The sequence below is a fragment of the Tachyglossus aculeatus genome, chromosome 20 (genome assembly GCF_015852505.1).
Source record: "Tachyglossus aculeatus isolate mTacAcu1 chromosome 20, mTacAcu1.pri, whole genome shotgun sequence".
Classification (NCBI taxonomy): domain Eukaryota; kingdom Metazoa; phylum Chordata; class Mammalia; order Monotremata; family Tachyglossidae; genus Tachyglossus; species Tachyglossus aculeatus.
In genome coordinates, this window is record NC_052085.1 from 20065047 (window position 1) to 20090372 (window position 25326).

Here is a 25326-nt window from a genome sequence, read left to right on the forward strand (position 1 = left end):
CAGCATTATGGAAAAGCCACTGACACGGAGGAGATTAAGATCATTTTCACTGCATTTGAAAACAAAGCCATTATTTCCCAAGACATTCACTGCGGACTGGAAATTATCAGGCTGCACACATCCACTTTTGGACAACATGGCAAACTAGTTTCAAAAAGGCCTTGCATTACGTTTTTAACAAAATGTTCCAATGAGACCTCCCTACTTATGACTGACTTACCCTTTGGGCTCGCTCCTTTAATTCTTGATCTTGGGCTAAAAAGGCTTCCAGCCTCTTCTGGATATCTACAAGCTTCTCTGGATTGATTCTAGGTAACAAAAGAACAAAGGGAAACCCAAATTAGATCATTTTACTGGCAGAAAATGGATTTAAGGGCGACTCTCAAGTGCGCTTCCATTTTTTCTAAATCATCTGAAAATGCAGAAAGCAAACTACAACTCTGTGAATCGGATTCAGTGAGATTGAGGAGAACAGTAATGCAGTTTTCCCGTTTCCTATGCATAATGCAGGAAAGGCAAACTGACGCTTAGACCGTTACCCGGAAAACCCTGCGTGCCTAGTGAGGTATAGCTGCTTTAGAGTAAAACTGCGACTAGAATAATTCTTCTTCATTGTTGAGTTCGTAAAGGGAAGGGACTGAGCTTCCATGGGCACTGATACGATGTTTAATCTAAAAAAGGACAAATTAAAAATTAACAGCAATTACATAACCACATTCATCTACAGGACTTGAACAATAGTAAAGCAGCTGAGCCTGAAAATGCTGAGGGGAACTAAATCAGGAAAACATGGAGAACATCAGCCCACAGAGGTTTGAACCCCCAGGATCTTCTACCCGTCTATACCCTGACACATCAATTTCCACCAAATCAGTGGTTACAACAACATTGTCTTTCCTAAAACCCAAGAGTTTTCGGGAACACATTCCAGTATTAAAGAAGTGCATGTTCTAACTTACAACCCCCCGGCCGGCCATCCCAGGGGAGAAAGCGCTGCTCTGGCAGTCGGGAGACCTGGATTTTAGCTCTGGTTCATCTCGATGAGACCATATGCTATGGTGAAGAGCCACCCATGAAGTGGAAGGGCACTGCAAGAATCCTGAAAAAAGCTGCTAGCTAATGTGAGTAATGAGGGCCACACCAGTTATAATAATAATAATGGTATTACTATGGTAATACCAATATCAATGCGGAAGCAGCATGGCTCCCCATGCTGCCCTTCAAGCTTTGCCTTGAAGACCTTGTATAGAGAAAAGACTGCTGGAGACTGCATGAAGCAAATTCATCCTTTCTGACCTGATATATTTTCTTTGATGGTCCCAAAGCCCTTAGGTTCACAAATAAGCGGGACATTTTTTGGCATGAAGAGAATTTTTTAATGACAAATACTCTCTCGTCAGGCCTTGAAGACCTTATAGAAATAAAAGCCAGACTTTGTGTAAACCAAATTTCTCCTTTTCCACCTCAAATGCTCTCTCTGGAGACCTTGAAGACCAAAACCGTACAGAAATAACACCTGGAGATTTTTTGCCTGAAGTAAACTAATACTTTCTCACTTCATATATTCTCTTGGAAAGGCCTTGATGATTCAAATCCCGGCTCTGCCAATCGTCAGCTGTGTGACTCTGGACAAGTCACTTAACTTCTCTGGGCTTCAGTTACCTCTTCTGTAAAATGGGGATGAAGACTGTGAGCCCCCCATGGGACAACCTGATCACCTTGTAACCTCCTCAGTGCTTAGAAATAGTAAGCGCTTAATAAATGCCATCATCATTATTATTATTATTACCAATAATAATGACGGTATTTGTTTAGCACTTCCTATGTGTAAAGCATAACCACTGGGGTAGATACAAGGTAATCAGGTTGTCCCAAATGGGGCTCACACTTTTAATCTCCAGTTCACAGATGAGGTAACTGAGGCGCAGAAAAGTTAAGTGACTTGCCCAAGGTGACACAGCAGACGAGAGGCAGGGCTGGGATTAGAACCCACGTCCTCTGACTCGCAAGCCCAAACTAGGTCACGCGGCTTCTCAATAAATATGATTGAATGAATGAATGAACCGAGGCAACCCCTGACCGGGTCAAGGCAGCAAGGCCCGGATCGGGGACTGTGGTGCTACTTGGGCCGTAAATGGGTCCTGTCCATGCCTTTGTGTGCCCTTCCCATTGTGCAAAGCCCCTTACCGCCTACTTCACTGTTGTACTCAGTGATGAGGATGAGGATGGTGGTATTTCCTAAGCGCTTACTGTGTGCCACTCACTACTCTTACTACTACTACTAATAATAATAATGATGGCATTTATTAAGCGCTTACTATGTGCAAAGCACTGTTCTAAGCGCCGGGGAGGTTACAAAGTGAGCTGGTTGACCCATGGGGGGTTCACAGTCTTAATCCCCATTTTCCAGAGGAGGGAACTGAGGCCTGGAGAAGTAAGGGACTTTCCCAAAGTCACACGGCTGACAACTGGCGGAGCCGGGATTTAAACCCATGACCTCTGACTCCAAAGCCCGCGCTCTTTCCACTGAGCCCCGCTGCTTCTCAGAAGCGCTGGGGTGGATGCAAGCAAATGGATTTGGACGCAGTCCCTGTCGTTCATTCAATCGTATTTATTGAGCGCTTACTGTGTGCAGAGCACTGTACTAAGCGCTTGGGAAGTACAAGTCGGGGACATATAGAGACAGTCTCTACCCAACAACGGGCTCACAGTCTAGAAGGGGGAGACAGACAACAAAACGAAACATGGAGACGGGTGTCAAAATCGTCAGAACGAACAGAATTATAGCTATATGCACATCACTAACAAAATAAATAGAATAGTAAATATGTACAAGTAAAATTAATAGAGTAATAAATCTGTACAAATATATACAAGTGCTGTGGGGAGGGGAAGGAGGTAGGGCTGGAGGGATGGGGAGGAGGAGAGGAAAAAGGAGGCTTAGTCTGGGAAGGCCTCCGGGAGGAGGTGAGCTCTCAGTAGGGCTTTGAAGGGAGGAAGAGAGCCACGAGGGGCTCACAGTCTCAATCCCCATTTTCCAAATGAGGTAACTGAGGCCCAGAGAAGTGAAGTGACTTGCCCAAGGTCGCACAGCAGATAAGTGGCAGAGCCGGGATGAGAACCCATGACCGTCTGACTCCCACGCCCGGGCTCTAACCATTATGCCACGCTGCTTCTCTGTGGGGAACATGTCTGGAGGGAACAAGAGAGGCACTTCACAAACCCTTGCACTTTAATCAATGCCTCTGTGCAGGCTCTCGGGCCCAGAAAGTCTCATTCCCAACTGAAGAGTCCATTATATATATGGACATATATGTATATATGTATATATGTTTGTACATATTTGTTACTCTATTTATTTTACTTGTACATATCTATTCTATTTATTTTATTTTGTTGGTATGTTTGGTTTTGTTCTCTGTCTCCCCCTTTTAGACTGTGAGCCCACTGTTGGGTAGGGACTGTCTCTATATGTTGCCAACTTGGACTTCCCAAGTGCTTAGTACAGTGCTCTGCACACAGTAAGCGCTCAATAAATGCGATTGATGATGATGATGATTAGTAAACCACGCAGAGACACACACTGCCCTTTATAATTGAAGATGACCCGACTGACAGACAGGGCAAGGAATTCTCACATCCAAAGCAAGACAAAATTATCTTAGAGAAAGTTTTCACAGGTCTCTGTGCCTTTACAGTCAGCCTTACCCCCTGTAAAATACTACGGAACCAGAACTGTTCCGTGTCACGCTTTGGCCGCTGTTGAAGCTCAGTTAACGTGAGAATTGTCAAGCCTTTATTGGGCTGGAAAATTGAGGCCAGGCACCGTTCATAATGGTTATCATCATCATCATCATCAACCGTATTTATTGAGCGCTTACTGTGTGCAGAGCACTGTACTAAGCGCTTGGAAAGTACAAGTTGGCAACATATAGTGACAGTCCCTGCCCAACAGTGGGCTCACAGTCTAAAAGGGGGAGACAGAGAACAAAACCAAACATACTAACAAAATAACAGAACATCCAACAATCTCATTTATAGTTTCCTCTGCCACAAAACATTTATCAGAGTCTACAAGTAACAACATCGACCGATGACTCCGACCGAGGTGACTGTTTTCTGAATAACTGAATTATTCACTGAATTATGGTCTTGTTCTCTTTTTCTATTGGCAAATAAAGCTAATCAGAGAAGCAGCGTGGCTCAGTGGGAAGAGCCCGGGCTTTGGAGCCAGAGGTCAGGGGTTCAAACCCCGGCTCCACCACTCGTCAGCTGTGTGACTTTGGGCAAGTCACTTCACTTCTCTGTGCCTCAGTTACCTCATCTGAAAAATGGGGATTGAGACTGTGATCCCCCCGAGGGACAACACTGATCACCTTGTAACCTCCCCAGCACTTAGATCAGTGCTTTGCACATAGTAAGTGCAAATAAATGCCATATTAATGATAATAATAATAATATGATAATAATAATAATAATATGATAATATAATAATATAATTAATAATAAATGCCATTATTATTATTATTAGAATCCTTACTTGATTTCATTCACCGGCACCTTCTTCTGGATTAGCTGCTGCACCATTCCTTTTTCTTCTGAGGGAAGCAAAACGAGCAAAGCTTCACCACCTTCTTTATACCTGGTCAGGAGGAAATAAAGAGACAAGATTTAATTATTTTTCCAAAAAACTTTCTCCAGTCACCCGGCCTCCAAGGGACACTGACCATGTCTAATTCCCCTCCAGACTGTAAACTCACTGTGGGCAGGGACTGCGAGTTAAATTATGCTATATTGTGGTTAGTACAGTGCTCTGCACACAGTAAGCGCTCAATAAATACGACTGACTAGCTAATTCCCACCTGTGAAATATTTTTCCCAGAGCTTAGTACAGTATAGGGAAGCAGCGTGGCTCAGTGGAAAGAGCACAGACTTGGGAGTTAGAGGTCATGGGTTCTAATCCCGACTCCGCCACTTGTCAGCTGGGTGACTTTGGGCAACTCACTTCACTTCTCTGGGCCTCAGTTACCTCAGCTGTAAAACGGGGATTAAGACTCTGAGCCCCACGTGGGACAACCTTATCACCTTGTATCCTCCCCAGGGCTTAGAACAGTGCTTTGCACATAGCAAGCGCTTAACAAATGCCATCATTATTATTATTATCACTATTACTCTGCAAATAGTAAGTACTGTTACTATGACTACCCAGCTTAACAAATGCGCTGTGGCCGTCCAAATCACTGTGGCCTTCAAAATGTGTTCGTCGGGACAGTTCAATTCCCCCAGATGGATGAAATGCACGTATGTGCACTGAAAAGTGTGAAAATGTTCCACAATAAACACGTTCTACAGCCACGGAAACCGGGAACCAAAAGCTGACTTAATTTTCCTTTGACTCAGTTGCTCTTGGGGCCCCTGAAAAGAAGCCTGCTCGGAGGATGGAGTGGTAACCTACGGCCCGACAGAGCGCCGGTTGTAGAACTCGCCACCCTTTTAACTAAGCCTCCTCAGTGGTGAGGGAAGAGGAGGTGGTGATCCTGCCGGCTACAAGGAGGATGGGGCAGAGATGAAGCAAGATGGCAGGGATGGGGAGAAAAGACCAACGAGGAAAAAGCACCTCAAAGAAAAAGCGGTCCGCTTCCTGCCGCCTTTAAGCCGCGTTCAGAATAATAATAATAATAATAATAATAATAATAATAATAATAATAATGATGATGATGGCATTTATTAAGCGCTTACTATGTGCAAAGCACCGTTCTAAGCGCTAAGGACGTTACAAGGTGATCAGGTCATCCCACGGGGGGCTCCCAGCCTTCACCCCCATTTTAGAGATGAGGGAACTGAGGCCCAGAGAAGTGAAGTGCCTTGCCCAAAGTCACACAGCTGGCGATCGGTGGAGCCGGGATTTGAACCCATGGCCTCTGACTCCAAAGCCCATGTTCTTTCCACTGAGCCACACTGCTTCTCTGGTTACGATCCGATTGCGATTACTGTTCTATTTGGTTAATGATGTGCATTTAGCTTTAATTCTATTCATTCTGACGACTTGACATCCGTCCACGTTTTGCTTTGTCGTCTGTCTCCCCCTTCTAGACGGTGAGCCCGTTGTTGGGTAGGGACCGTCTCTACGTGTTGCCGACTTGTAATAATAACGATGGTATTTGTTAAGGGTTTACTATGTGCAAAGCACTGTTCTAAGCGCTGGGGAGGTTACAAGGTGATCAGGTTGTCCCACGGGGGACTCGGAAGGCCGACACTCAACTAGCACGTTTTGTACCTACACCAAATTGGGCCAATTAGCCAGGTGTATCACTGGACTGAGCCCCGCCTGGTCATTCATTCATTCATTCAATCGTATTTATTGAGCGCTTACTGTGTGCAGAGCCCTGGACTAAGCGTATGGGAAGTACAAGTTGGCAACATTTACAGACAGTAAACTGAGGCACAGAAAAATTAAGCAATTGGCCCAGGGTTGTGTAGTTCGCAACTGGTGAAACCTGGATTAGAACCCAGGTCTTCTGACTCCAAGGCCTGTGCCCTTGCTAAGATACTTGGGTGAAAAATTAAACACTTTCAAAGTGTAGACCACCCTATATTTTTTCCCCTTTAAACATAATCAAACCAAGATGTTCTCAGTTTCAACTGGATGACTGATTCTATTTCTTCTAAAATAGCAGATCTGATGATCATCAAGCAGGCTCCTGATTTAAGGCTAATTGCAGACTGTATAATTTTATATCATAGCAAATCTACGTATTGGCTGCTACTGAATTAGAAGAAATCACTTTAAAACAAAGTAAGAAAACAGAAGTCACTGGGAGCTAATCACCCTCAATCTCACTTTTGGCAATTTCTTTTAATCGGCTAGTTCCCAGCAAGACTGTACGGTCTTTGAGGGCAGAGAATGTGTCTACAAGAAGCAGCATGGTATAGTGGACAGAACACGGGCCCGGTAGTTGGAAGGTCATGAGTTCTAATCCCACCTTGTCTGCTGTGTGACCTTGGGCGAGTCGTTTCACTTCACTCGGGCGCGTTCCCTCATCTGTAAAATGGGGATGAAGACTGTGAGCCCCACGTGGGACAACCTGATCACCTTGTATGCACCCCATTGCTTAGAACAGTGCTTGGCACATAGTAAGCGCTTAACAAATGCCATTATTATTATTACAAGGTAATATTGTCACCTTGTAATAATTATTACAAGGCCTGTTGCCTTCTAGACTGTGAGCCCGTTGTTGGGTAGGGACCATCTCTATATGTTGCCAACTTGTACTTCCCAAACGCTTAGTACAGTGCTCTGCACACAGGAAGCGCTCAATAAATACGACTGAATGAATGCTGGGTGACACTAATCAATTCACTTGGCCGGTCTGGGCCTCGCCAACCTCATTTGTAATATGGGGATAAAATACTAGTATCTCTCCCTCTTAGATTGTGAGGATAGGGGATGTGTCTAATGTAATTATCCAGTACATGCCGCAGTGCTTAGCACCCAATAAATACTATAATTATTATTGTTAGAAGTAATGGAAATTAATCAGGACCTCATTACACTGCCAAACTAAACTATCATCTGGAATCTGCCAAATGACTGTCTCTCTTTCATTAAGCACTGTTATACTAATTAAGCAAAGCACGTCTCTTTCAGAGCTCCTTAGTAAAGAAATGCTGCTCTAGAGAAGCAGCGTGGTCGAACAGAGCCCAGGCTTTGGAGTCAGAGGTCGTGGATTCAAATCCTGACTTCGCCAATTGTCAGCTGTGTGACTTTGGGCAAGTCACTTCACTTCTCTGGCTCTCAGTTACCTCATTTGTAAAATGGGGATGAAGACTGTGAGCCCCCCGTGGGACAACCTGATCACCTTGTAACCTCCCCAGTGCTTAGAATAGTGCTTTGCACACAGTAAGCGCTTAATAAGGGCCACCATCATTATTATTACTATTCTATTGAGGCAGACATGCATCACTCCTCTCTCAGCACTTAATAACAATAGTGGTGGTATGTGTTAAACGCTCAGGCACTGTGCTAAGCGCTGGGGTGGATACAAGCAAATCAGTTTGAACACAGTCCCTGTCCCACATGGGGCTCCCAGTCCCAATCCCCATTTTCCAGATGAGGTAACTGAGGCCCAGAGAAGTGAGGCGACTTGCCCAAGGTCACACAGCAGACGAGTGGCGGAGTCGGAATTAAACCCAAGACCTCAGACTCCCAAGCCCGGTCTCTAGCCACTAATACCTGTACATAGCCGGAATTTATTTTAATGTCTGTCTACCCCTCTAGACTGTAACCTCCTTGCGTACTGGCAATGGGTCTCCATTCCCTGAACATTCGGTACGGTTTTCGGCACACAGGAAGCGTTCAATAAATACCACTAAGTGATTGAGGAAGAAAAAATAAATGAGATTTTGGCCAAAGCCTAGATTTTGGACAAAGCTTCGAATGTAGCCTATAGAATATGAAGTATTTTCACAGCACAGGTTATTTATGGTATCTTGAGGGGAGAGACGGAGGGAGAATACTTCAGGGAATATTCAATAAATACCATTAAATGACTGAGGAAGAAAAAATAAAAGAGATTTTGGACAAAGCTTCGAATGTAGCCTATAGAATATGAAGTATTTTCACAGCACAGGTTATTTATGGTATCTTGAGGGGAGAGACGGAGGGAGAAAACTTCCTCTAGAGAAACAGGAGCAGTGTGGTGAAGTGGAAAGAGCAAGGGCTTGAGAGTCAGAAGTTGTGGGTTCTAACCCCGGCTCTGCCACTTGTCAGCTGTGTGACTCTGGGCAAGTCACTTCACTTCTCTGTGCCTCAGTTCCCTCATCTGTAAAATGGGGATGAAGACTGTGAGCCCCACGTGGGACAACCTGATCACCTTGTATCTACTCCAGCGCTCAGGACAGTGCTTGGCACATGGTAAGCGCTTAACACACACCATCATTATTATTATTATTATGTTGGACTCCTCTGAAGAACCAGCCGATTTCTCGATCTGGTTGCCGCCATCTAAAATGGGCTTTTGACGAGATGGGGAGTGGAAGGTGGGAAGAAAACGACAGCTATAAAGCACAAAATAAAAGATACCAAATGGACTTTTAAAGAAAATAGACGAAAAAGATTTTTAAATAATGGTAGCTTAGTGAGGCAATATGTCTTGTTTCCTCTCTCACGCACTGGAACTTCATGGGACTCACAAATCAAAAACCTCTCCAACCCTGTGAGATCACTATAGGCAAAATGGACCCAAACTAGCTTTCTGCACAGGAAAGGGAACGTGAGCTTCGTAAGGTTTGCGGCAGATGGGAAGGAAGCCGCCGTCGGAAAGGTACGGCGTGGCAGGTCCTTCCAGGAAAGGAGCCTCAGGCCTAGCTCCCAAAAGGGCTCAAGCCAACCGACGATTGATGCCGGAATTGTTTAAACGAGATAAACCAAAACCCATCCACAATTCTTCCCATTCGGAAGCAGCGTGGCTCAGCGGAAAGAGCACTGGCTTTGGAATCAGAGGTCAGCGGTTCAAATCCCAGCTCCGCCAATTTCAGCTGTGTGACTTTGGGCAAGTCACTTAACTTCTCCGTGCCTCAGTTACCTCACCTGTAAAAATGGGGATGAAGACTGTGAGCCCCCCGTGGGACAACCTGATCGCCTTGTAACCTCCCCGGCGCTTAGAACAGTGCTTTGCACATAGTAAGCGCTTAATAAATGCCATTATTATTATTATTATTGTTATTCCCAATGAGCAGGCCTTCAACTTTAGATTTAAGGCCTCTAAACTAAAGGCTTATTGTGGGCAGGGAACGTATCTGCCAATTCTGTTTGCACAGTATTTATTTTACTTGTACATATCTATTCTGTTTATTTTATTTTGTTAATACGTTTTGTTTTGTTCTCTGTCTCCCCCTTCTAGACTGTGAGCCCACTGTTGGGTAGGGACTGTCTCTAAATGTTGCCAACCTGTACTTCCCAAGCGCTTGGTACAGTGCTCTGCACACAGTAAGCACTCAATAAATACGATTGATTGATTGTACTCTTCCAAGCGCTTCATTCAGTGCTCTGCACATAGTAAGCACTCAATAAATGCAACTGATGATGATGACCACATTGGTCTGCCCCCCTGCCCTTTTCTGCCTTGCCTCTCCTCCTTGAGGGGCAATGAGACTTGTCTGATTATCTTTTCAGGCGGTCCTCGGACTTACAGTTCAATGGAAAGTACTGTGGCTTAGTGGAAGACTGGAGAGACCGAGGGTCTGGGTTCTAATCCTGCCTCTGCCAACTGCTTGCTGCATCACTTTGGGTAAGTCACTATGCCTCAGCTTCCTCATCCTGCAAAATGGGGATTAAATACCTTTTCCCCCAATACTTGAACTGTGAGCCCCATGTGCCACAGAGACTATTTCCAATCTAACTTGAATCTGTTCCAGTGCTTAGAAAAGCGACTGACACATACCAAGTTCTTCATAAATGCCATTATTATTTTTTGAAAACGTTACTGGTTCCTGAAAACATTCTGAATCAGAACCAATTATCCCATATGAGCAATGAAATTAATGGGGGATTGGAACCACAGTCAGGTGCCCTTATTTTTAAAGAAATTGATTCAGAATTGTGAACTCAATTATAGATGAGCAACAAAGCTATGTGACTGCATTGCTATTGAGCGAGAACGCTCACACAACAGGAGAGTCAGCTTTTATACTTTCAGAAGTAAAACGGACAGGCTCTCGTGAGCCTGCCTACCCACCGGGTAACCCCTTCCCTTTCAATCCCGGCTTCTCCTGCTCCCGAGTGCATCCCCTCTTTCAACAGTCTCCCACTTTCCACCCTCTCTCCTTCCATCACAGCTTTTTAAATCAATTCCCAAGTTCCCCAGAGCTCCCATAATAATAATTATGCTATTTGTTAAGCGCTTACTATGCGCCGAGCACCGTTCTAAGCACCAGGGTAGATACACGGTGATCAGGTTGTCCCACTTGGGGCTCACGCTCTTCATCCCCATTTTCCAGACGAGGTAACTGAGGCCCAGAGAAGTGAAGTGACTTGCCCAAGGTCACACGGCGGACAAGTGGCAGAGCTGGGATTAGAACCCATGACCTTGTGACTCCCGGGCGCAGGCTCTAACCACTAGGCCAGGCTGCTTCTCCTCCCATCTGGCCACCAGCGCCCTTGACGCTATAAACCAGGATCCTGTGGTAAAGTTGAAACCAATCTGTCGAAAGCTGAAACAGAGTTTAAACTCAGAAGCTTAAGACCCTTTCGTCCCCAGTGCTCGGCACTCTGCCACTTGTCTGCGTGACCCTGGACAAGTCACTTCACTTCTCTGGGCCTCAGTTCCTCATCTGTAAAACGGGGATTGAGTCTGTGAGCCCCAGGTGGGACAGGAACTGTGTCCACATCCATCTGTTTGTAATCCACCCCAGCACTTAGTAATAATAATAATAATGATAATGATGATGGCATTTATTACACACTTATTATGTGCAAAGCACTGTTCTAGGCGCTGGGGAGGTTACAAGGTGATCAGGTTGCCCCACGGGGGGCTCACAGTCTTAACCCCCATTTTACAGATGAGGTACGGGCCCAGAGAAGTTAAGTGACTTCCCCAAAGTCACACAGCTGACAATTGGCGGAGCTGGCACTTGAACCCACGACCTCTGACTCCAAAGCCCGTGCTCTTTCCACTGAGCTATGCTGCTTCTCTAGTACAGTATCTGGTATACAGTAAGTACTTCACAAATACCACAATTACATAGTCAACACCTCACGAATACCCCAGTTACAATTAGCTAGGCACTTCCCCAGTGGCAGACCCCGAGGCAGCGGGAATGAGGGAAAGGCTGGAATAGTAACTGGACGACGAGTATCGACTTATGGAGCTCTGTTGTATAAGCAGTCACCGCGACGTCTACGGTTTAAAAATGCGTTGCTCTCCCCAGGTCTCCACAGAGAGAGACGAATGGCTTCTGGAGTTGACTGGGAGTCCAGGGGCTGGGGAAAAGTCAAGGCTCAACACTCCAACAACCCTCTGGCTGCCGCCCAACCATCTTCCTCGCAGGAACAACAAGCTACCAGTGCATCTGCAGGTGAGATGCGGAGAGTTCACGCGGCACTATGCCGCACAAACTCCATATATCCTTTTGAAAGCTTCTCTTTCTCTGTGCTATTATGCCCAGCGATCCATCAGGTTGCCCTAGTTTTGAACCGTACCCAGAGGAAGAACAGAAAACACGTTCAGAGAGGAGCTCGAGTCAAGCCTGTTACACGGGTCCGCCAATTTATTCCTGAGGCAGGAAGCGTCGTTTAATCCGGGGGGGTGCAGTCCTCTAGACTGGGAGCTCGTTGCGGGCAAGATTGTGTCTGTTTCTTGTTATACTGTACTCTCCCAGGTGCTTAGCAAGCGCTCAATAAATACAATTGAACGAATGAAGGAAGAAGGGCAAGGGAGAAGGTTGGGGTTGCTCTCTTTCTATTTTTCTTTAACCAATCCATGTGAACAGGGAGCACTTAAGACCCACTGGGTCCCTGAGCCTTTAGACGTTAATGTAAGAGATGTTTTCCCGTGCCCTTACAGTTACCGTTCTGAGAACACGTTGACAAACACAAAGTAGAACAAGACTACTGTGTAATATGCTATTTTTATCCGTGAAGCTGTATCTGCATTTTAACTGTACAGCTGGGCACTTTGAAAAGTTCCTCATGGTTTTTTCATTTTTAGGGACTTCGGTTGCCTTAAAATGGGTTCGAACCTTAAAAAAGATGGGATGCGATGCTTTACGGAACATTTTACAAACTAAAAATTCTACAAAGAACGGTACAATTTTGGAAATGGCTGACTACATACAGGAAGAATATCTCTGAGGCACCCCAAAATCTGGGTCTCTGGATCTTTCTTTCAACAACATTACGTATCATCAGAAAAGCATATATTCTTCTAGGGCAATGCAAGGCTAGGATTATTCCTGTGAAACTTCCTAATGACATCACCACATTTAACATTTTCCAGACACCCCAGCCTAAAGCACCTGAAAAACATAGGCTTAAAATACCGCATTTACCACTGGAGACGGTAAGAGGTAGAGTGCCAATACACTTCTTAATTTTTTTTACAATTTATAAAGTCTTGTACCATTTACAGTTCCAAAAGATAAATGTCTGCAACTTAATTGCGGACTTCATTTTTAACCTTCTATTTTCCAACCACTGGGTTGTTATAGAACTATCCTTTCCTTAAGATTGCAATACATTTCCTTCGATCTAGCCCCGAATGTTTGAAATCAGATACTGCAGAATAACTTTAAAAGGAGTTTAGATTTTAATATTCTCAAAGACTCCACATGTGCCGTTATTTCTAAATTGAGAAAAGTCTGTCATCTGCTGTCCCCTGGTGGCACCATATTCTATCACTAACGGGACCGAATGTGTCCCAAACACAAAGTAGCACAGCAAAGCTCAAGAAAAACAGGCTGCAGAAATGTGGTTTGCTACCATCCCCCAAAAAAGTAAAAATACTAATAATAATCAGATTTTACTCTTCCTTCAAATGGATCTGAAATGCTGCCGGGTGGGAAGGAGGGTTTGGAAGTTATGAGTAGGTAAGGGAACAGCCGACTCTGTGTATTGCACCCTCCCAAGAGCTTAAATAATGGGTTCTAATCCCGGCTCCGCCACATGTCTGCTGTGTGACCTTGGGCAAGTCACCTTATCTTCTCTGAGCCTCAGTTACCTCACCTGTAAAATGGGGATTAAGACTGTGAGCCTCACGTGGGACAACCTGATCACCTTGTACCCCCCCACCCCAGCACTTAGAAAAGTGCTTGGCACATAGTAAGCACTTAACAAATGCCATTATTATTATTATAAACAATTGATTGATTCACTAATTGAATGGAAGCAGCAGTACTTTGGAATTAAATCCCTTACATTTCATCAATTTCATTTCCCTACATCTGGGCTTTGCCATTTTTAAAAAGTCATATTCAAATCATCATCAATCGTATTTATTGAGCACTTACTGTGTGCAGAGCACTGTACTAAGCGCTAAATCTCCAGGACACTGAGGCCTACACAGAAGTGACTGACCACTGCCTGACTGATTTGTGGCGTTATAGCCACTGACGGGCAAATTCGTGAAGTGTTCCATATTTTTCTAATTCTGTTAATTTATACTGATGCCTGTTTACTTGTTTTGATGTCTGTCTCCCCCCTTCTAGACTGTGAGCCCATCGTGGGCAGGGACTGTATCTCTTTGTTACTGAATTGTACTTTCCAAGAGCTTAGTAAAGTGCTCCACACACAGTAATGATAATAATAATATTACTCTCCCCCTCGTCCCCCTCTCTATCCCCCCCATCTTACCTCCTTCCCTTCCCCACAGCACCTGTTTATATGTATATATGTTTGTACATATTTATTACTCTAGTTATTTATTTTACTCGTACATATCTATTCTACTTTATTTTGTTAGTATGTTTGGTGTTGTTCTCTGTCTCCCCCTTTAAGACTGTGAGCCCACTGTTGGGTAGGGACTGTCTCTATATGTTGCCAACTTGTACTTCCCAAGCGCTTAGTACAGTGCTCTGCACACAGTAAGTGCTCAATAAATACGATTGATTGATTGATTGATAATAATAATAATGATAATAATAATGGTATTAAGCGCTTACTATGTGCTGCGGTTGGACACGGTCCCTGCCCCACATTGGGCTCAGTCTCAAACCCCATTTTACAGATAAGGTAACTGAGGCACAGAGAAGTGATTTGCCCAAGGTCACACAGCAGACAAGTGGCCGAGCTAGGATTCGAACCCATGACCTCCTTTCTCCCATGCACACGCTCTATCCATTATGCCGTGCTGCTTGGCGACCAATAAATCAATCAATCGTATTTACTGAGCGCTTACTGTGTGCAGAGCACTGTACTAAGCGCTTGAATATGCTTAAATACGACAATGAGTGAACGAGTGACTCCTGCCGACACAACCCAAACTGTAGTCAGTGGACAGGGAGGAGACTGACCTCAGGGAACGTAAGTTAATGGGTCAAAGGGGACACAATCATCAATCGTATTTATTGAGCGCTTACTGTGTGCAGAAAACTGTACTAAGCGCTTAACAATAACACGAGGAGTTACGAGAATTGACTGAGCAGGATGCTGACCGGGTCATGCAGACAACGAGAAGATGCTCCCCCAGAAAGATCTGTTGGACCCCAGAGGTTTTATCTAACTTACACGAAATAAAGATTTTTGTCACAAAGTGATTCTGGCCATAAAGAAGGCTTGTGGAGTGAAGAGGCACTGCCATCTTCATTCCTCTAGACCTATGCTCCTTGCGGACAGGAACTGTATGTATCAACTCTTCCAAGTGTTTAGCACAGTGCTTTACACAGAGTAAGCGCTCAGTAAATACCACTGACTGATTCCACAGACATTTGTGTCACAAATGTAATGATCTCCTTACTCCTCCGTAATGTTTTCTAGATGAAAGGTGGCAGCAAGGAGCCTTCCAACCGGCAGCCAAGTCCATGTCTTTGAGAGCCCGGGCTTGGGAATCAGAGGTCATGGGTTCGAATCCCTCAGGCGCCAATTGTCAGCTGTGTGACTTTGGGCAAGGCACTTCACTTCTTTGTGCCTCAGTTATCTGTAAAACGGGGATTAAGACTGTGAGCTCCACTTTGGAAAACCTGATTACCTATCTACTCCAGCACTTAGAACAGTGCTTGACACATAGTAAGTACTTAACACACACCATCATTATTATTATTAATTGTTAAACTCATGCTTAAAATATACATTTCATGTTTTCAGGCAACTGTGAGCTGATTTTTGTGACTATTAAATATTTTCCATAACGAATACTCCTCTTTCCAGAAACCCTAGGACACATTCTTATGCCACTGGTAATGGCTTTTCTAATACAGGTGTGACTGAGGAACACGGTGCCTTCACTACCTGAGGTAAGGCTGCGCCATATATAGGGATATTTATAAATTAATAAGCATAGGACATGGTTCCTCAACCTAGCGTAAATGCCCCTCGTCTCACATATTCATTCAATCGTATTTACTGAGCGCTTACTGTGCGCAGAGCACTGTGCTAAGTGCTTACGGCAGCTCTCCACTTCCAATAGCACCCAAAGTCACTATGAGCAGTCCTCGAGAGACGGATTTGTGAATATAGGCTGTAAAGGTTTCGGAGGGAGGAAGTTATCTGTATTATCATTTGCAGCAATTCGAGGAAATAAGATACTGATTCCTAAACTACTAGAAGTAGGGCACATTCTTTGCGCAATGCCTTCCCCATTGCCTTCATCGCACTATCATTCATTCAGCGACTTCGATCTCTGAGTAGGTTCATTCATTCAATCATATTTATTGAGCGCTTACTCTGCGCGGAGCACTGTATTAAGCGCTTAAGATCTGTAGGTTCTGTAAAAAGCACCAAAATGCCAAAGCCCTGGGGTTTACCCTTCGTTTCCATACATACATTCACTTTCCCGGACTCATATATTATAATTTCAATTCCAGGTAAAAATAGTACCCAGCAAACTGGTTTTAATTACAGCATCTTATAGCTCTATCTTACAGAGGATTTTAGCTAGCTTCGAACATTGAATTTAGTCCTCGGTCTATTCAATTATGCACTCTCGTGGCCCAAGAAACTTCCCAATTATCTCTAAGCTCATTAATGACCACTTTAAAACCGCAGTTTGGTTGGTTTCTATTAAAATTTCAGAGATAGAGTAGGCATTACATATGCTATCTGCTTCCAGTGAATGTAAAGCTAAATGATCTATATAAAACTTCAAATTGGTAAGAAGGGTCACAGACGCTTGTGCTTTAAAAATTAATAATCAACTTAGATACTGCATTAACATTTTTTTGAGATACTCACCCTCCCAAAACATCTCCTGCACCAATTTCTCTTTGCCTCTAAACAATCCAAAGTCAGTCGTATTTATTGAGCGCTTACTGTGTACACAGCATTGTACTAAGCGCCTGGAAGAGTATGATAACAGTGCTGTGGCAGACACGCTCCTTGCCCATAACGAGCTTGCAGTCCAGATAGGGAGACAGACGTTAATATTAATAAATAAAATTATGGACAGATACGTGAATAAAGGGTGCAAATCCCAGTGCCAGAGGGATGCAAAAGGGAGTGGGAGAAGAAATGTCAGGGACGATCTCGAGGAAATGTGTTGTTAACGAGGCTTTGAAGGTGGGGAGAGTAATCGTCTGTATATACGACTGAATTAATTAAACACTATGGGCCAAGCGCTGTATTGAGCACTGAGATATTATATTATTATTATTATATATATTATTATATTATTGAGATAATCAGGTGAGGCGTTATCCCTATCCCATACAGGGCTTACATTTTAAGGGATTCACATTCTAAGATCCTTGATGGCAGGAATCATGTCTCTTGAGGGCGGGGATCATTGAGAAGCAGCGTGGCTCAGTGGAAAGAGCCCGGGCTTGGGAGTCAGAGGTCGTGGGTTCGAATCCCAGCTCCGCCAATTGTCAGCTGTGTGACTTTGGGCAAGTCACTTCACTTCTCTGGGCCTCAGTTCTCTCATCTGGAAAATGGGGATTACGATTGTGAGCCCCAAGTGGGACAATCTGATTACCTTGTATCTACCCCGGTGCTTAGAACAGTGCTTTGCATATAGTAAGTGCTTCACAAATGCCATCATTATGTCTCCATGCTCTATTGTACCCTCTCAAGTGCTTAGTACAGTGCTCTGCACACAGGAAGTGCTCAGCAAGTATCATTCATTGATTCAGCTCCTCCTTTCCAACACTCTCCTTCACGTTTATGTTTCTTTTTTAATGGTATTCCTTAAGCTCTTATTATTAGGCACTGTACTAAGCACTGTGGTAGAGATACAGTCTAATTAGGTTGGACACAGTCCATTTCCCATTTGGGGCTCACAGCCTTAATCCCCATTTTACAGGGAAGGCAACTCAATCATACTTGAGTGCTTACTGTGTGCAAAGCACTGTACTAGGCGCTTGGGAGAGTACAGTATAATAGTTGAACAGAGCTCGTAGAGACGTTCCCTGTCCCCAACAAATTTAGAGGGAGACCACGGAGCCATAGAGAAGTTAAGCAACTTGCCCAAGGTCACACCACAGCCATAATAATGCTAATTATGGTACTTGTTAAGCCCTTCCTATGTGCCAGGCACTGTAGATCTAAATTAATCAGTTCCAACTCGCCCAGGGTCCCACAGACTTCTGGCGGAGCTGGGATTAGAACTCGGGTCTTCTGACTTTTCAGGCCCGTTGTCTTTCCACTTGGCCATGCTACTTAGCACTTACACTTTTTCCTCAGTTTACACTAACTTACACTTATTAACCAGTTCATCCCCTTCAGGTACCAGTTCCTTCCTTCTCCGGCTATTCGTAAAATGACTCGTGCCTGTCGGTCGCCCGTTAGATAGCAGGCTCCCGGAGGGTCAGAATCATGTTCCTTACTTATTTGCAATTATTCCAGGTGTTTTTAGTGCAGCCCTCCTCCCCAGGTGCTCAAATACTGTTAAGAGATTGATCACTGAGTAGAGACCATGCCCAATCAGCAGAGAGCCTAGGGAAAACCCACAGCAAAGGGATTAAAGGAAGGAGAAGATCTGGATCTAGCAGAAAAACCACAGAAGGGACAGTGAGGAAGACAGGGAGGACGGGATGTAGCTCAGTGTGACAGCATATATACTGGGTGTACGAGGCCCCGAAAGCCTGGCGTAGTGGCTACAGCATGGGTTCTAATCCCAGCTCTGCCACTGCCCTGCTGTGCGACCTTGGGCAAGTCATTTCACTTCCCTGGGCCTCAGTTACTTCATCTGGAAAATGGGGACTGAGGCTGAGAGCCCCATGTGGGACAGGGACTGTGTCGTACTGGATTTGCCTGTACCCATCCCAGCACTTTTGAACAGTGCCTGGCACACAGTAAGCGCTTAACGAATATCAGAATTATCATCATCATTATTAAAGCCAGAGGAAGAGATCTGTCCGACGAGTTGACCATCGTAGATTATTTCAACACCTATCGTGGCAGTTACGCTAAATTTTGGGTGGGGGGAAAATGGGAAGGAATCCTTGGCCCTAATGAGACTGAATAGCAAATGAGTTTAGCTTAGCAACTATGCCCAGCAGTGGCCCCAGAGAGTCAGTGGCATTTTCCACCGAACAAACAACAGAAAAGACATTTCTACTGAAATTTTCAATTAGGCTCCTTCAGAGGTATGGACAAGCTTTTCCTGAGCCCAGAGGCTCACTTGGAACTCTGAAATGTCAGGGGATTTCATAAAGAAAAGGGAGAAAGCGGACTGGCTACTAAAGGCATTGCTTTGCTTTCCTTCACTGGTGGAATGCCATTTAGCCATCTCGATCAATCACCGCATAGCTTGGTCAGACCTCGACCTGCAGTTCCGGAATTCAATTCGGTGTAAGGCTACAAATGTGGAACAGTGGATATCATCTGTGCAATTTGGCGAGTACAGGAGGGAAGAAAATTTCTACTCTGAATTCCTTGACCTTTCAGAGGCTCCTGAAATGACCGCTGCCTGGTTGCGGAAGCCGTAAAATTAGAAAGAACAAGAGTGGACGCCGCTAGTTTCATGTTCTCTTATTCTCCACAGAGATAATCTGATTGCAATGTAGTTTCGGGTGCAAGCATTTTTTTTGAAGGCCAAAAACTTAATTTCCCTGGAGATAATCTCTTCCCTGTTCATTTCTACCTTTTTAAGAAAATATACTTACGCTTCGCTTTTAAGGAACTGGTTAGATGAATCTGAATTTACCCTATGGCCACCTTCAAATGTGGCTATTTAATCCCTTAATACTCATAATCGAGATTTACTCATTTATGTTATATTAGGGTTTTTTTACGACTGGTAGGGTGGAGGAGTTTTAAGGGAAGGGAGGGAGGATTTATATTCCCATGGCACATATTTAGGAACTCTCCCTTCTGCATCCCCCAGGCCTCTGGGTCTGCACCCTTGAAGCACTTGATAGTCAACCAACTTTCAGCCCCAAAACATTTATATACATATCGGTAATTTAGTTTAACGTCTGTCTTCCCCTCTAGGCTGTAAATTCATTGTGGGCAGGGAATTTATTGCTATTTACTGTTTATTGCTATATTTTACTCTCCCAAGCGCTTGGTAGTGTGCTCTTCACACAGTAACAGCTCAAAAAATATGACTGAATGAATTAATTAAAATAAGCTCCTTTTGGGCAGGGAATGTGCCTAGCAACATGGTTGTCTTTCCTTCTCCTAAGGGTTTAGTATAGTGCTCTGCCCACAGTAAGCATTCAATAAATACCATTTGTCGGTAAAATGGGGATAAGATTCTGATGCTCCCTCCTTATATTGTTACGGATAGGGATTGTGTCCAATCCGATTATATTTTATCTAGCCCAGTGTTAAGCGTGACACTTAGCACATAAGAGGTTAATAAATACCATCATAATTAAGAGCAAAAGGGAAGCCTGAGGAGCCCAAAGGAAAGAAAAGCAGTGTGGCTCAGTGGAAAGAGCCCGGGCTTTGGAGTCAGAGGTCAAGGGTTCAAATCCCGGCTCCGCCAATTGTCAGCTATGTGACTTTGGGCAAGTCACCTTATCTTCTCTGTGCCTCAGTTACCGCATCTGCAAAATGGGGATTAAGACTGTGAGCCCCCCGTGGGACAACCTGATCACCTTGTAAACTCCCCAGCGCTTAGAACAGTGCTTTGCACATAGTAAGTGCTTACTAAATGCCATTATTATTATTATTATTATTATTAAAGGGGAATTGAACCGTGAAACCTACGGGATGGAGCGAAAGATTCCCTAGCTGCAAGAACTATGGGGAAGTGGCAGAGAAACACATAAAGGGCTAAAATCCACCCCAGGCTGAATATGAATTAGCAGGGTAATGCTCTCAATTAAAAAGCCAAGATGATAGGCTCCTGCAAAACCCAGAAATCTGGGCCCGGCCCTCTCCGAACCTTATTCATTCAAGTCTGCCTGTTGCCAACCTGACCCAGACTCAAGGGACTCCGGGTTGGCCACCTCCAAATCAAAAATGACCCGGGCTGAGGTAGACAAGGTACGACATTAGATCAGAGACCACAGGTGTCCAGGCAGATGACACCAAATTAGAAGTTAACCAACCAAGGTGATAATGCTAAAATAAGCCAATAAAGAGATTTTGGAAGAAGAAGTCTTCAGATTCCTCACCCTCTGGGAAACGATTCTTAATTTCTAACTGTTGTACCTCTTCCGAGTCCTCAGGGTGGTAAAATGACTTGTAAAGGGGTGCTGAGTTCTTTGCCTCTGGTCGGTCTGGGCGTGGGGCAGGGGAATACGCCTTCTAATTCTAGTGTAATAATAATAATAATGTTGGTATTTGTTAAGCGCTTACTATGTGCAAAGCACTGTTCTAAGCGCTGGGGTAGATACAAGGTAATCAGGTTGTCCCACGTGGGGCTCACAGTCTTAATCCCCGTTTTACAGATGAGGGAACTGAGGCCCAGAGAAGTTACACAGCTGACAAGTGGCGCAGCTGGGATTTGAACCCACAACCTCTGACTCCCAAGCCCGGGCTCTTTCCACTGGGCCACGCTGCTTCTCTAGTGTACTCTCCCAGGCGTTTAGTACAATGCTGTGCGCAGAGATAGTGCTCTGTAAATACTATTAATTGGTAAGACTGGTTAGCAGAGCCCAGCGCTTCCGTTCTTAAAGTACTTGCATGCCAGATAACTTGCTGTCGTTCCTTCAAGCTCAATGGTTCTTTTTGTAGATGGAGAGAGGCCATCTTCGTAACAAGCAAAAACTCCTCATGGCTTCAAGGCTGTCCATCACCTCGGCCCCTCCTACCTCACCTCCCTTCTCTCCTTCTCCAGCCCAGCCCGCTCCCTCCGCTCCTCCGCCGCTAATCTCCTCACTGGGCCTCCTTCTCGCCCATCCCGCCGCCGACCCCTGGTCAACGTCCTACCTCTGGCCTGGAATGCCCTCCCTCCTCACATCCACCAAACTAGCACACTTCCCCACCTCCAAAGCCCTCCTGAAGGCTCACCTCCTCCAGAAGGCCTTCCCAGACTAAGCCCCCCTTTTCCTCTGCTCCCCCTCCCCATCACCCCGACTCGCTCCCTCAGCTCTTCCCCCTTTCCAAACTAACCCACGTTAGGGCTCGAAAAGCATGAAAAAGACAATCTCCAAGGAGGGATTAAGGATATGTATCTCCACAAATACCCCTGCTTTTCATTGCCATCTCCCTTCAACCTTTATTTACTGCCTTGTTAGATTTGCTCAAGTCAGTCACCTAAAGCAAAGTACTTTCAAAAAAAAAATACTGGTGTATGCAGGCACTCACCAAAGGACTGAAACTCAGAAAGTCTTCCCTTTTCCTCAGTCGATTTCCCTATTATCTCATCCTGCCTGCCTCCCAAGCTTACACCTTTGGGTGATTATTCACATTTTTCTAACCTTTACTGCCCTTGTTGACAAAATTCTGCCTTTCTTTCATCATAAATTTGCTCCAAAATAGAAGACATTAACCCATAATTCTAGTTTTATAGGCCAATATTTCTTGGGGGGAGGAGAGGGTGGCGAGGCGGGGGGGAGTAGAGTCTGAGAAACAGCATGGCCTAGTGATTAGAGCACAGACCTAGGAGTCGGAAGGTCATGGGTTCTAATCCCACCTCTGCCACTTGTCTGCTGTGTGACCTTGGGCAAGTCACTTCACTTCTCTGGGACTCATTTACCTCATCTGTAAAAAAAAATGGAGATTAAGAGTGTGAGCCCAATGTGGGACAGGGACTGTGTCCAACCTAATTACCGTGCATCTACCCCAGCACTTAGAACAGTGCTTGGCACATAGTAAGCACTTAAACAAGTACCATAGTCTTATTTTATTATTACTATTACCTCCTTCCACGTCTCCTAATTGCCCTTTGAAGGAGGTGCTAATGAGCAGAGAAAAGGTCAATTTGTGGGCACCTGACTGGAGGCCGAAAAATCAGAAAACACTGGAAGATTTCCCAAAATTGAAAGTGTACCAAGGAACCCTGAACAATGCAGTGTAGTGTAAAATTTTCAAGGGAAAATGGAGAAGTGAGAGGCTTTTATATAGCTATTAGACTGGTATAAGCTGGTTACATTCATAGACAACAGCAGTGGTAAAGTATTAAGCCCTTACTGTGGTCAGGGCATTGTACTGCTATTAGATATTAGCGCTGAATTATTAGCTATCCAAACTTTGCCACAGTGCCTCACCAATATGCTGAAGCAATTTGAGAGCCTCATTTTGAAGGTCTCCGCCTAATTTGCAAAATGGGGATTAATTCCTTCTCCCTCCCATTTAGATTGCGAGCCCTATGTGAGACACAGACTGGGTCAAACCTGATTATCTTGTACCTGCCCCGGTGTTTCAGTTGGTTCTTTTCGCGGCTTGGGAAGGTACAACACAGTTGGCAAACACATAATTATTAGATATCCAAACTTTGCCCCAGTGCTTCACCAATATGCTGAACCAGTTTGAGGGCCTCATTTTGAAGGTCTCCGCCTAATTTGCAAAATGGGGATTAATTCCTTCTCCCTCCCATTTAGATTGCGAGCCCTATGTGAGACACAGATTGGGTCAAACCTGATTATCTTGTACCTGCCCCGGTGTTTCAGTTGGTTCTTTTTCACGGCTTGGGAAGGTACACTACAACACAGTTGGCAAACACATCCCCTGCCCACAACCGGTTTACAGTCTAGAGGGGGAGAAATAAATTAATAAAACTGGCTGCTCTGTTAGCCAGGCCTTATTTCGGGTTTCTCCCACCTATCTGCTGTTCTTTTCAGTGCTTGATAGCACTCCCCCGCAGAATACTAGGGGGAAAGATGCAAAGTGAAAATAAGAGCTAGTTTGCCGCTCTGTGAAGACCATTTTAATGAGGTTTTTTTCCCTAATCACACAGGGCTTTAATTTATCCACACCAACCCTCAACTCCAAAACACACAGATCAACCTAGCCTGGGTTGGCTGTGCACGTTACTCACTATGAACGACTCCCACCATTCAGAGAAAGACGGTGATTCATCCAGCCTCAAAAGACCACTTCCCTCAGTCCCGCCAACGTTCCTCTGAATTTAGAATATCCGCAGGATCAGAAAAAAGTTAACTCTACCTTGCTGTTCTTCCAGCTCGATGAATATAAGTGTTGGCGTCTTCTGGACAATCAAATTGAAGAACCCAGTTCACAGCTGGGAAGTCTGAGCAAAAAGGAAATGCCGTGTTCAAAACCAGTTTCCAGACCCACTCAACATCAGATTCACAATAAATGCTCATTCACGGGGTTCGAAAGCACACCCGACCGATAAGCTAAGAGCAAAATTAAAACTAAGGATCATTTTAAATATCAACAAATAACACACAACTCTCCTTTTGACAGAGTGAAATAAAATTAATGGTATTCTCAGGTGGTTATTGCATGCTTTGAATGAATTACTAGGTGCCGAGCACTGTACTAAGGGTTGGGGTAGAGAAAAGGTAATGAGATCAAAAAAGGAGCAGCGTGGCTCAGTGGAAAGGGCACGGGCTTTGGAGTCAGAGGTCATGGGTTCAAATCCCAGCTCCGCCAACTGTCAGCTGTGTGACTTGGGGCAAGTCACTTAACTTCTCTGCGCCTCAGTTACCTCATCTGTAAAATGGGGATTAAGACTGTGAGCCTCACGTGGGAAAACCTGATCACCTTGTAACCTCCCCGGGGCTTAGAACAGTGCTTTGCACATAGTAAGCGCTTAATAAATACCATTATTATTATTATTATTATTATTATTATTATCATCATCCCAATTGGGGCTCAGAGTCTACGTGTGAGGGACAACAGACATTAAATCAGACCGTGAGCCCGTTGCTGGGCAGGGACCATCTGTATATGTTGCTGACTTGTACTTCCCAAGTGCTTAGTACAGTGCTCTGCACACAGTATGCGCTCAATAAATACCACCAAATGATTTTTACAGATGAGGAAACAGACATAATCAGTTTAAGTGACTTGCCCAAGTTTACCCAGCTGTCAAGCGGCAGAGCAAGAATTAGAAATCCAGATGCTCCAACTCCCAGGCCTACGCTCTCTCCGCTCGGTCATGCTGCTTTCCATTCTACTTTCTTTCCTGTAGAGATGTCTGCGGTCTAAAACACTACGACTGCATAGGATCGCTGATTGAGACCTCTGGTTTCAACAACTCGAGTATAATAAACCTTAATTTCTCAGTTCCCGAAGTCACCAAAAATCGGAGCAGAGTCACGATGACCAGTTCAGACTTCTGCTTAATAATAATACCAAAGGCGTTACTTGTACTT

At 44.6% G+C, this 25326-nt stretch overlaps 1 protein-coding gene across 1 annotated transcript in view; it reads right to left on the bottom strand.

Moving 5' to 3' along the window:
* DDX10 (DEAD-box helicase 10) overlaps positions 1-25326 on the bottom strand; it is a 149524-nt gene that overhangs the window by 99385 nt on the left and 24813 nt on the right. Inside the window, exons 9-11 of the mRNA XM_038761668.1 lie at positions 24149-24233; positions 4541-4642; positions 221-308 (exon numbers count right to left, since the gene is read on the bottom strand). Of these exons, the coding sequence (XP_038617596.1) occupies positions 221-308; positions 4541-4642; positions 24149-24233 (275 nt within the window). The remainder of the gene's footprint in view (positions 1-220; positions 309-4540; positions 4643-24148; positions 24234-25326) is intronic.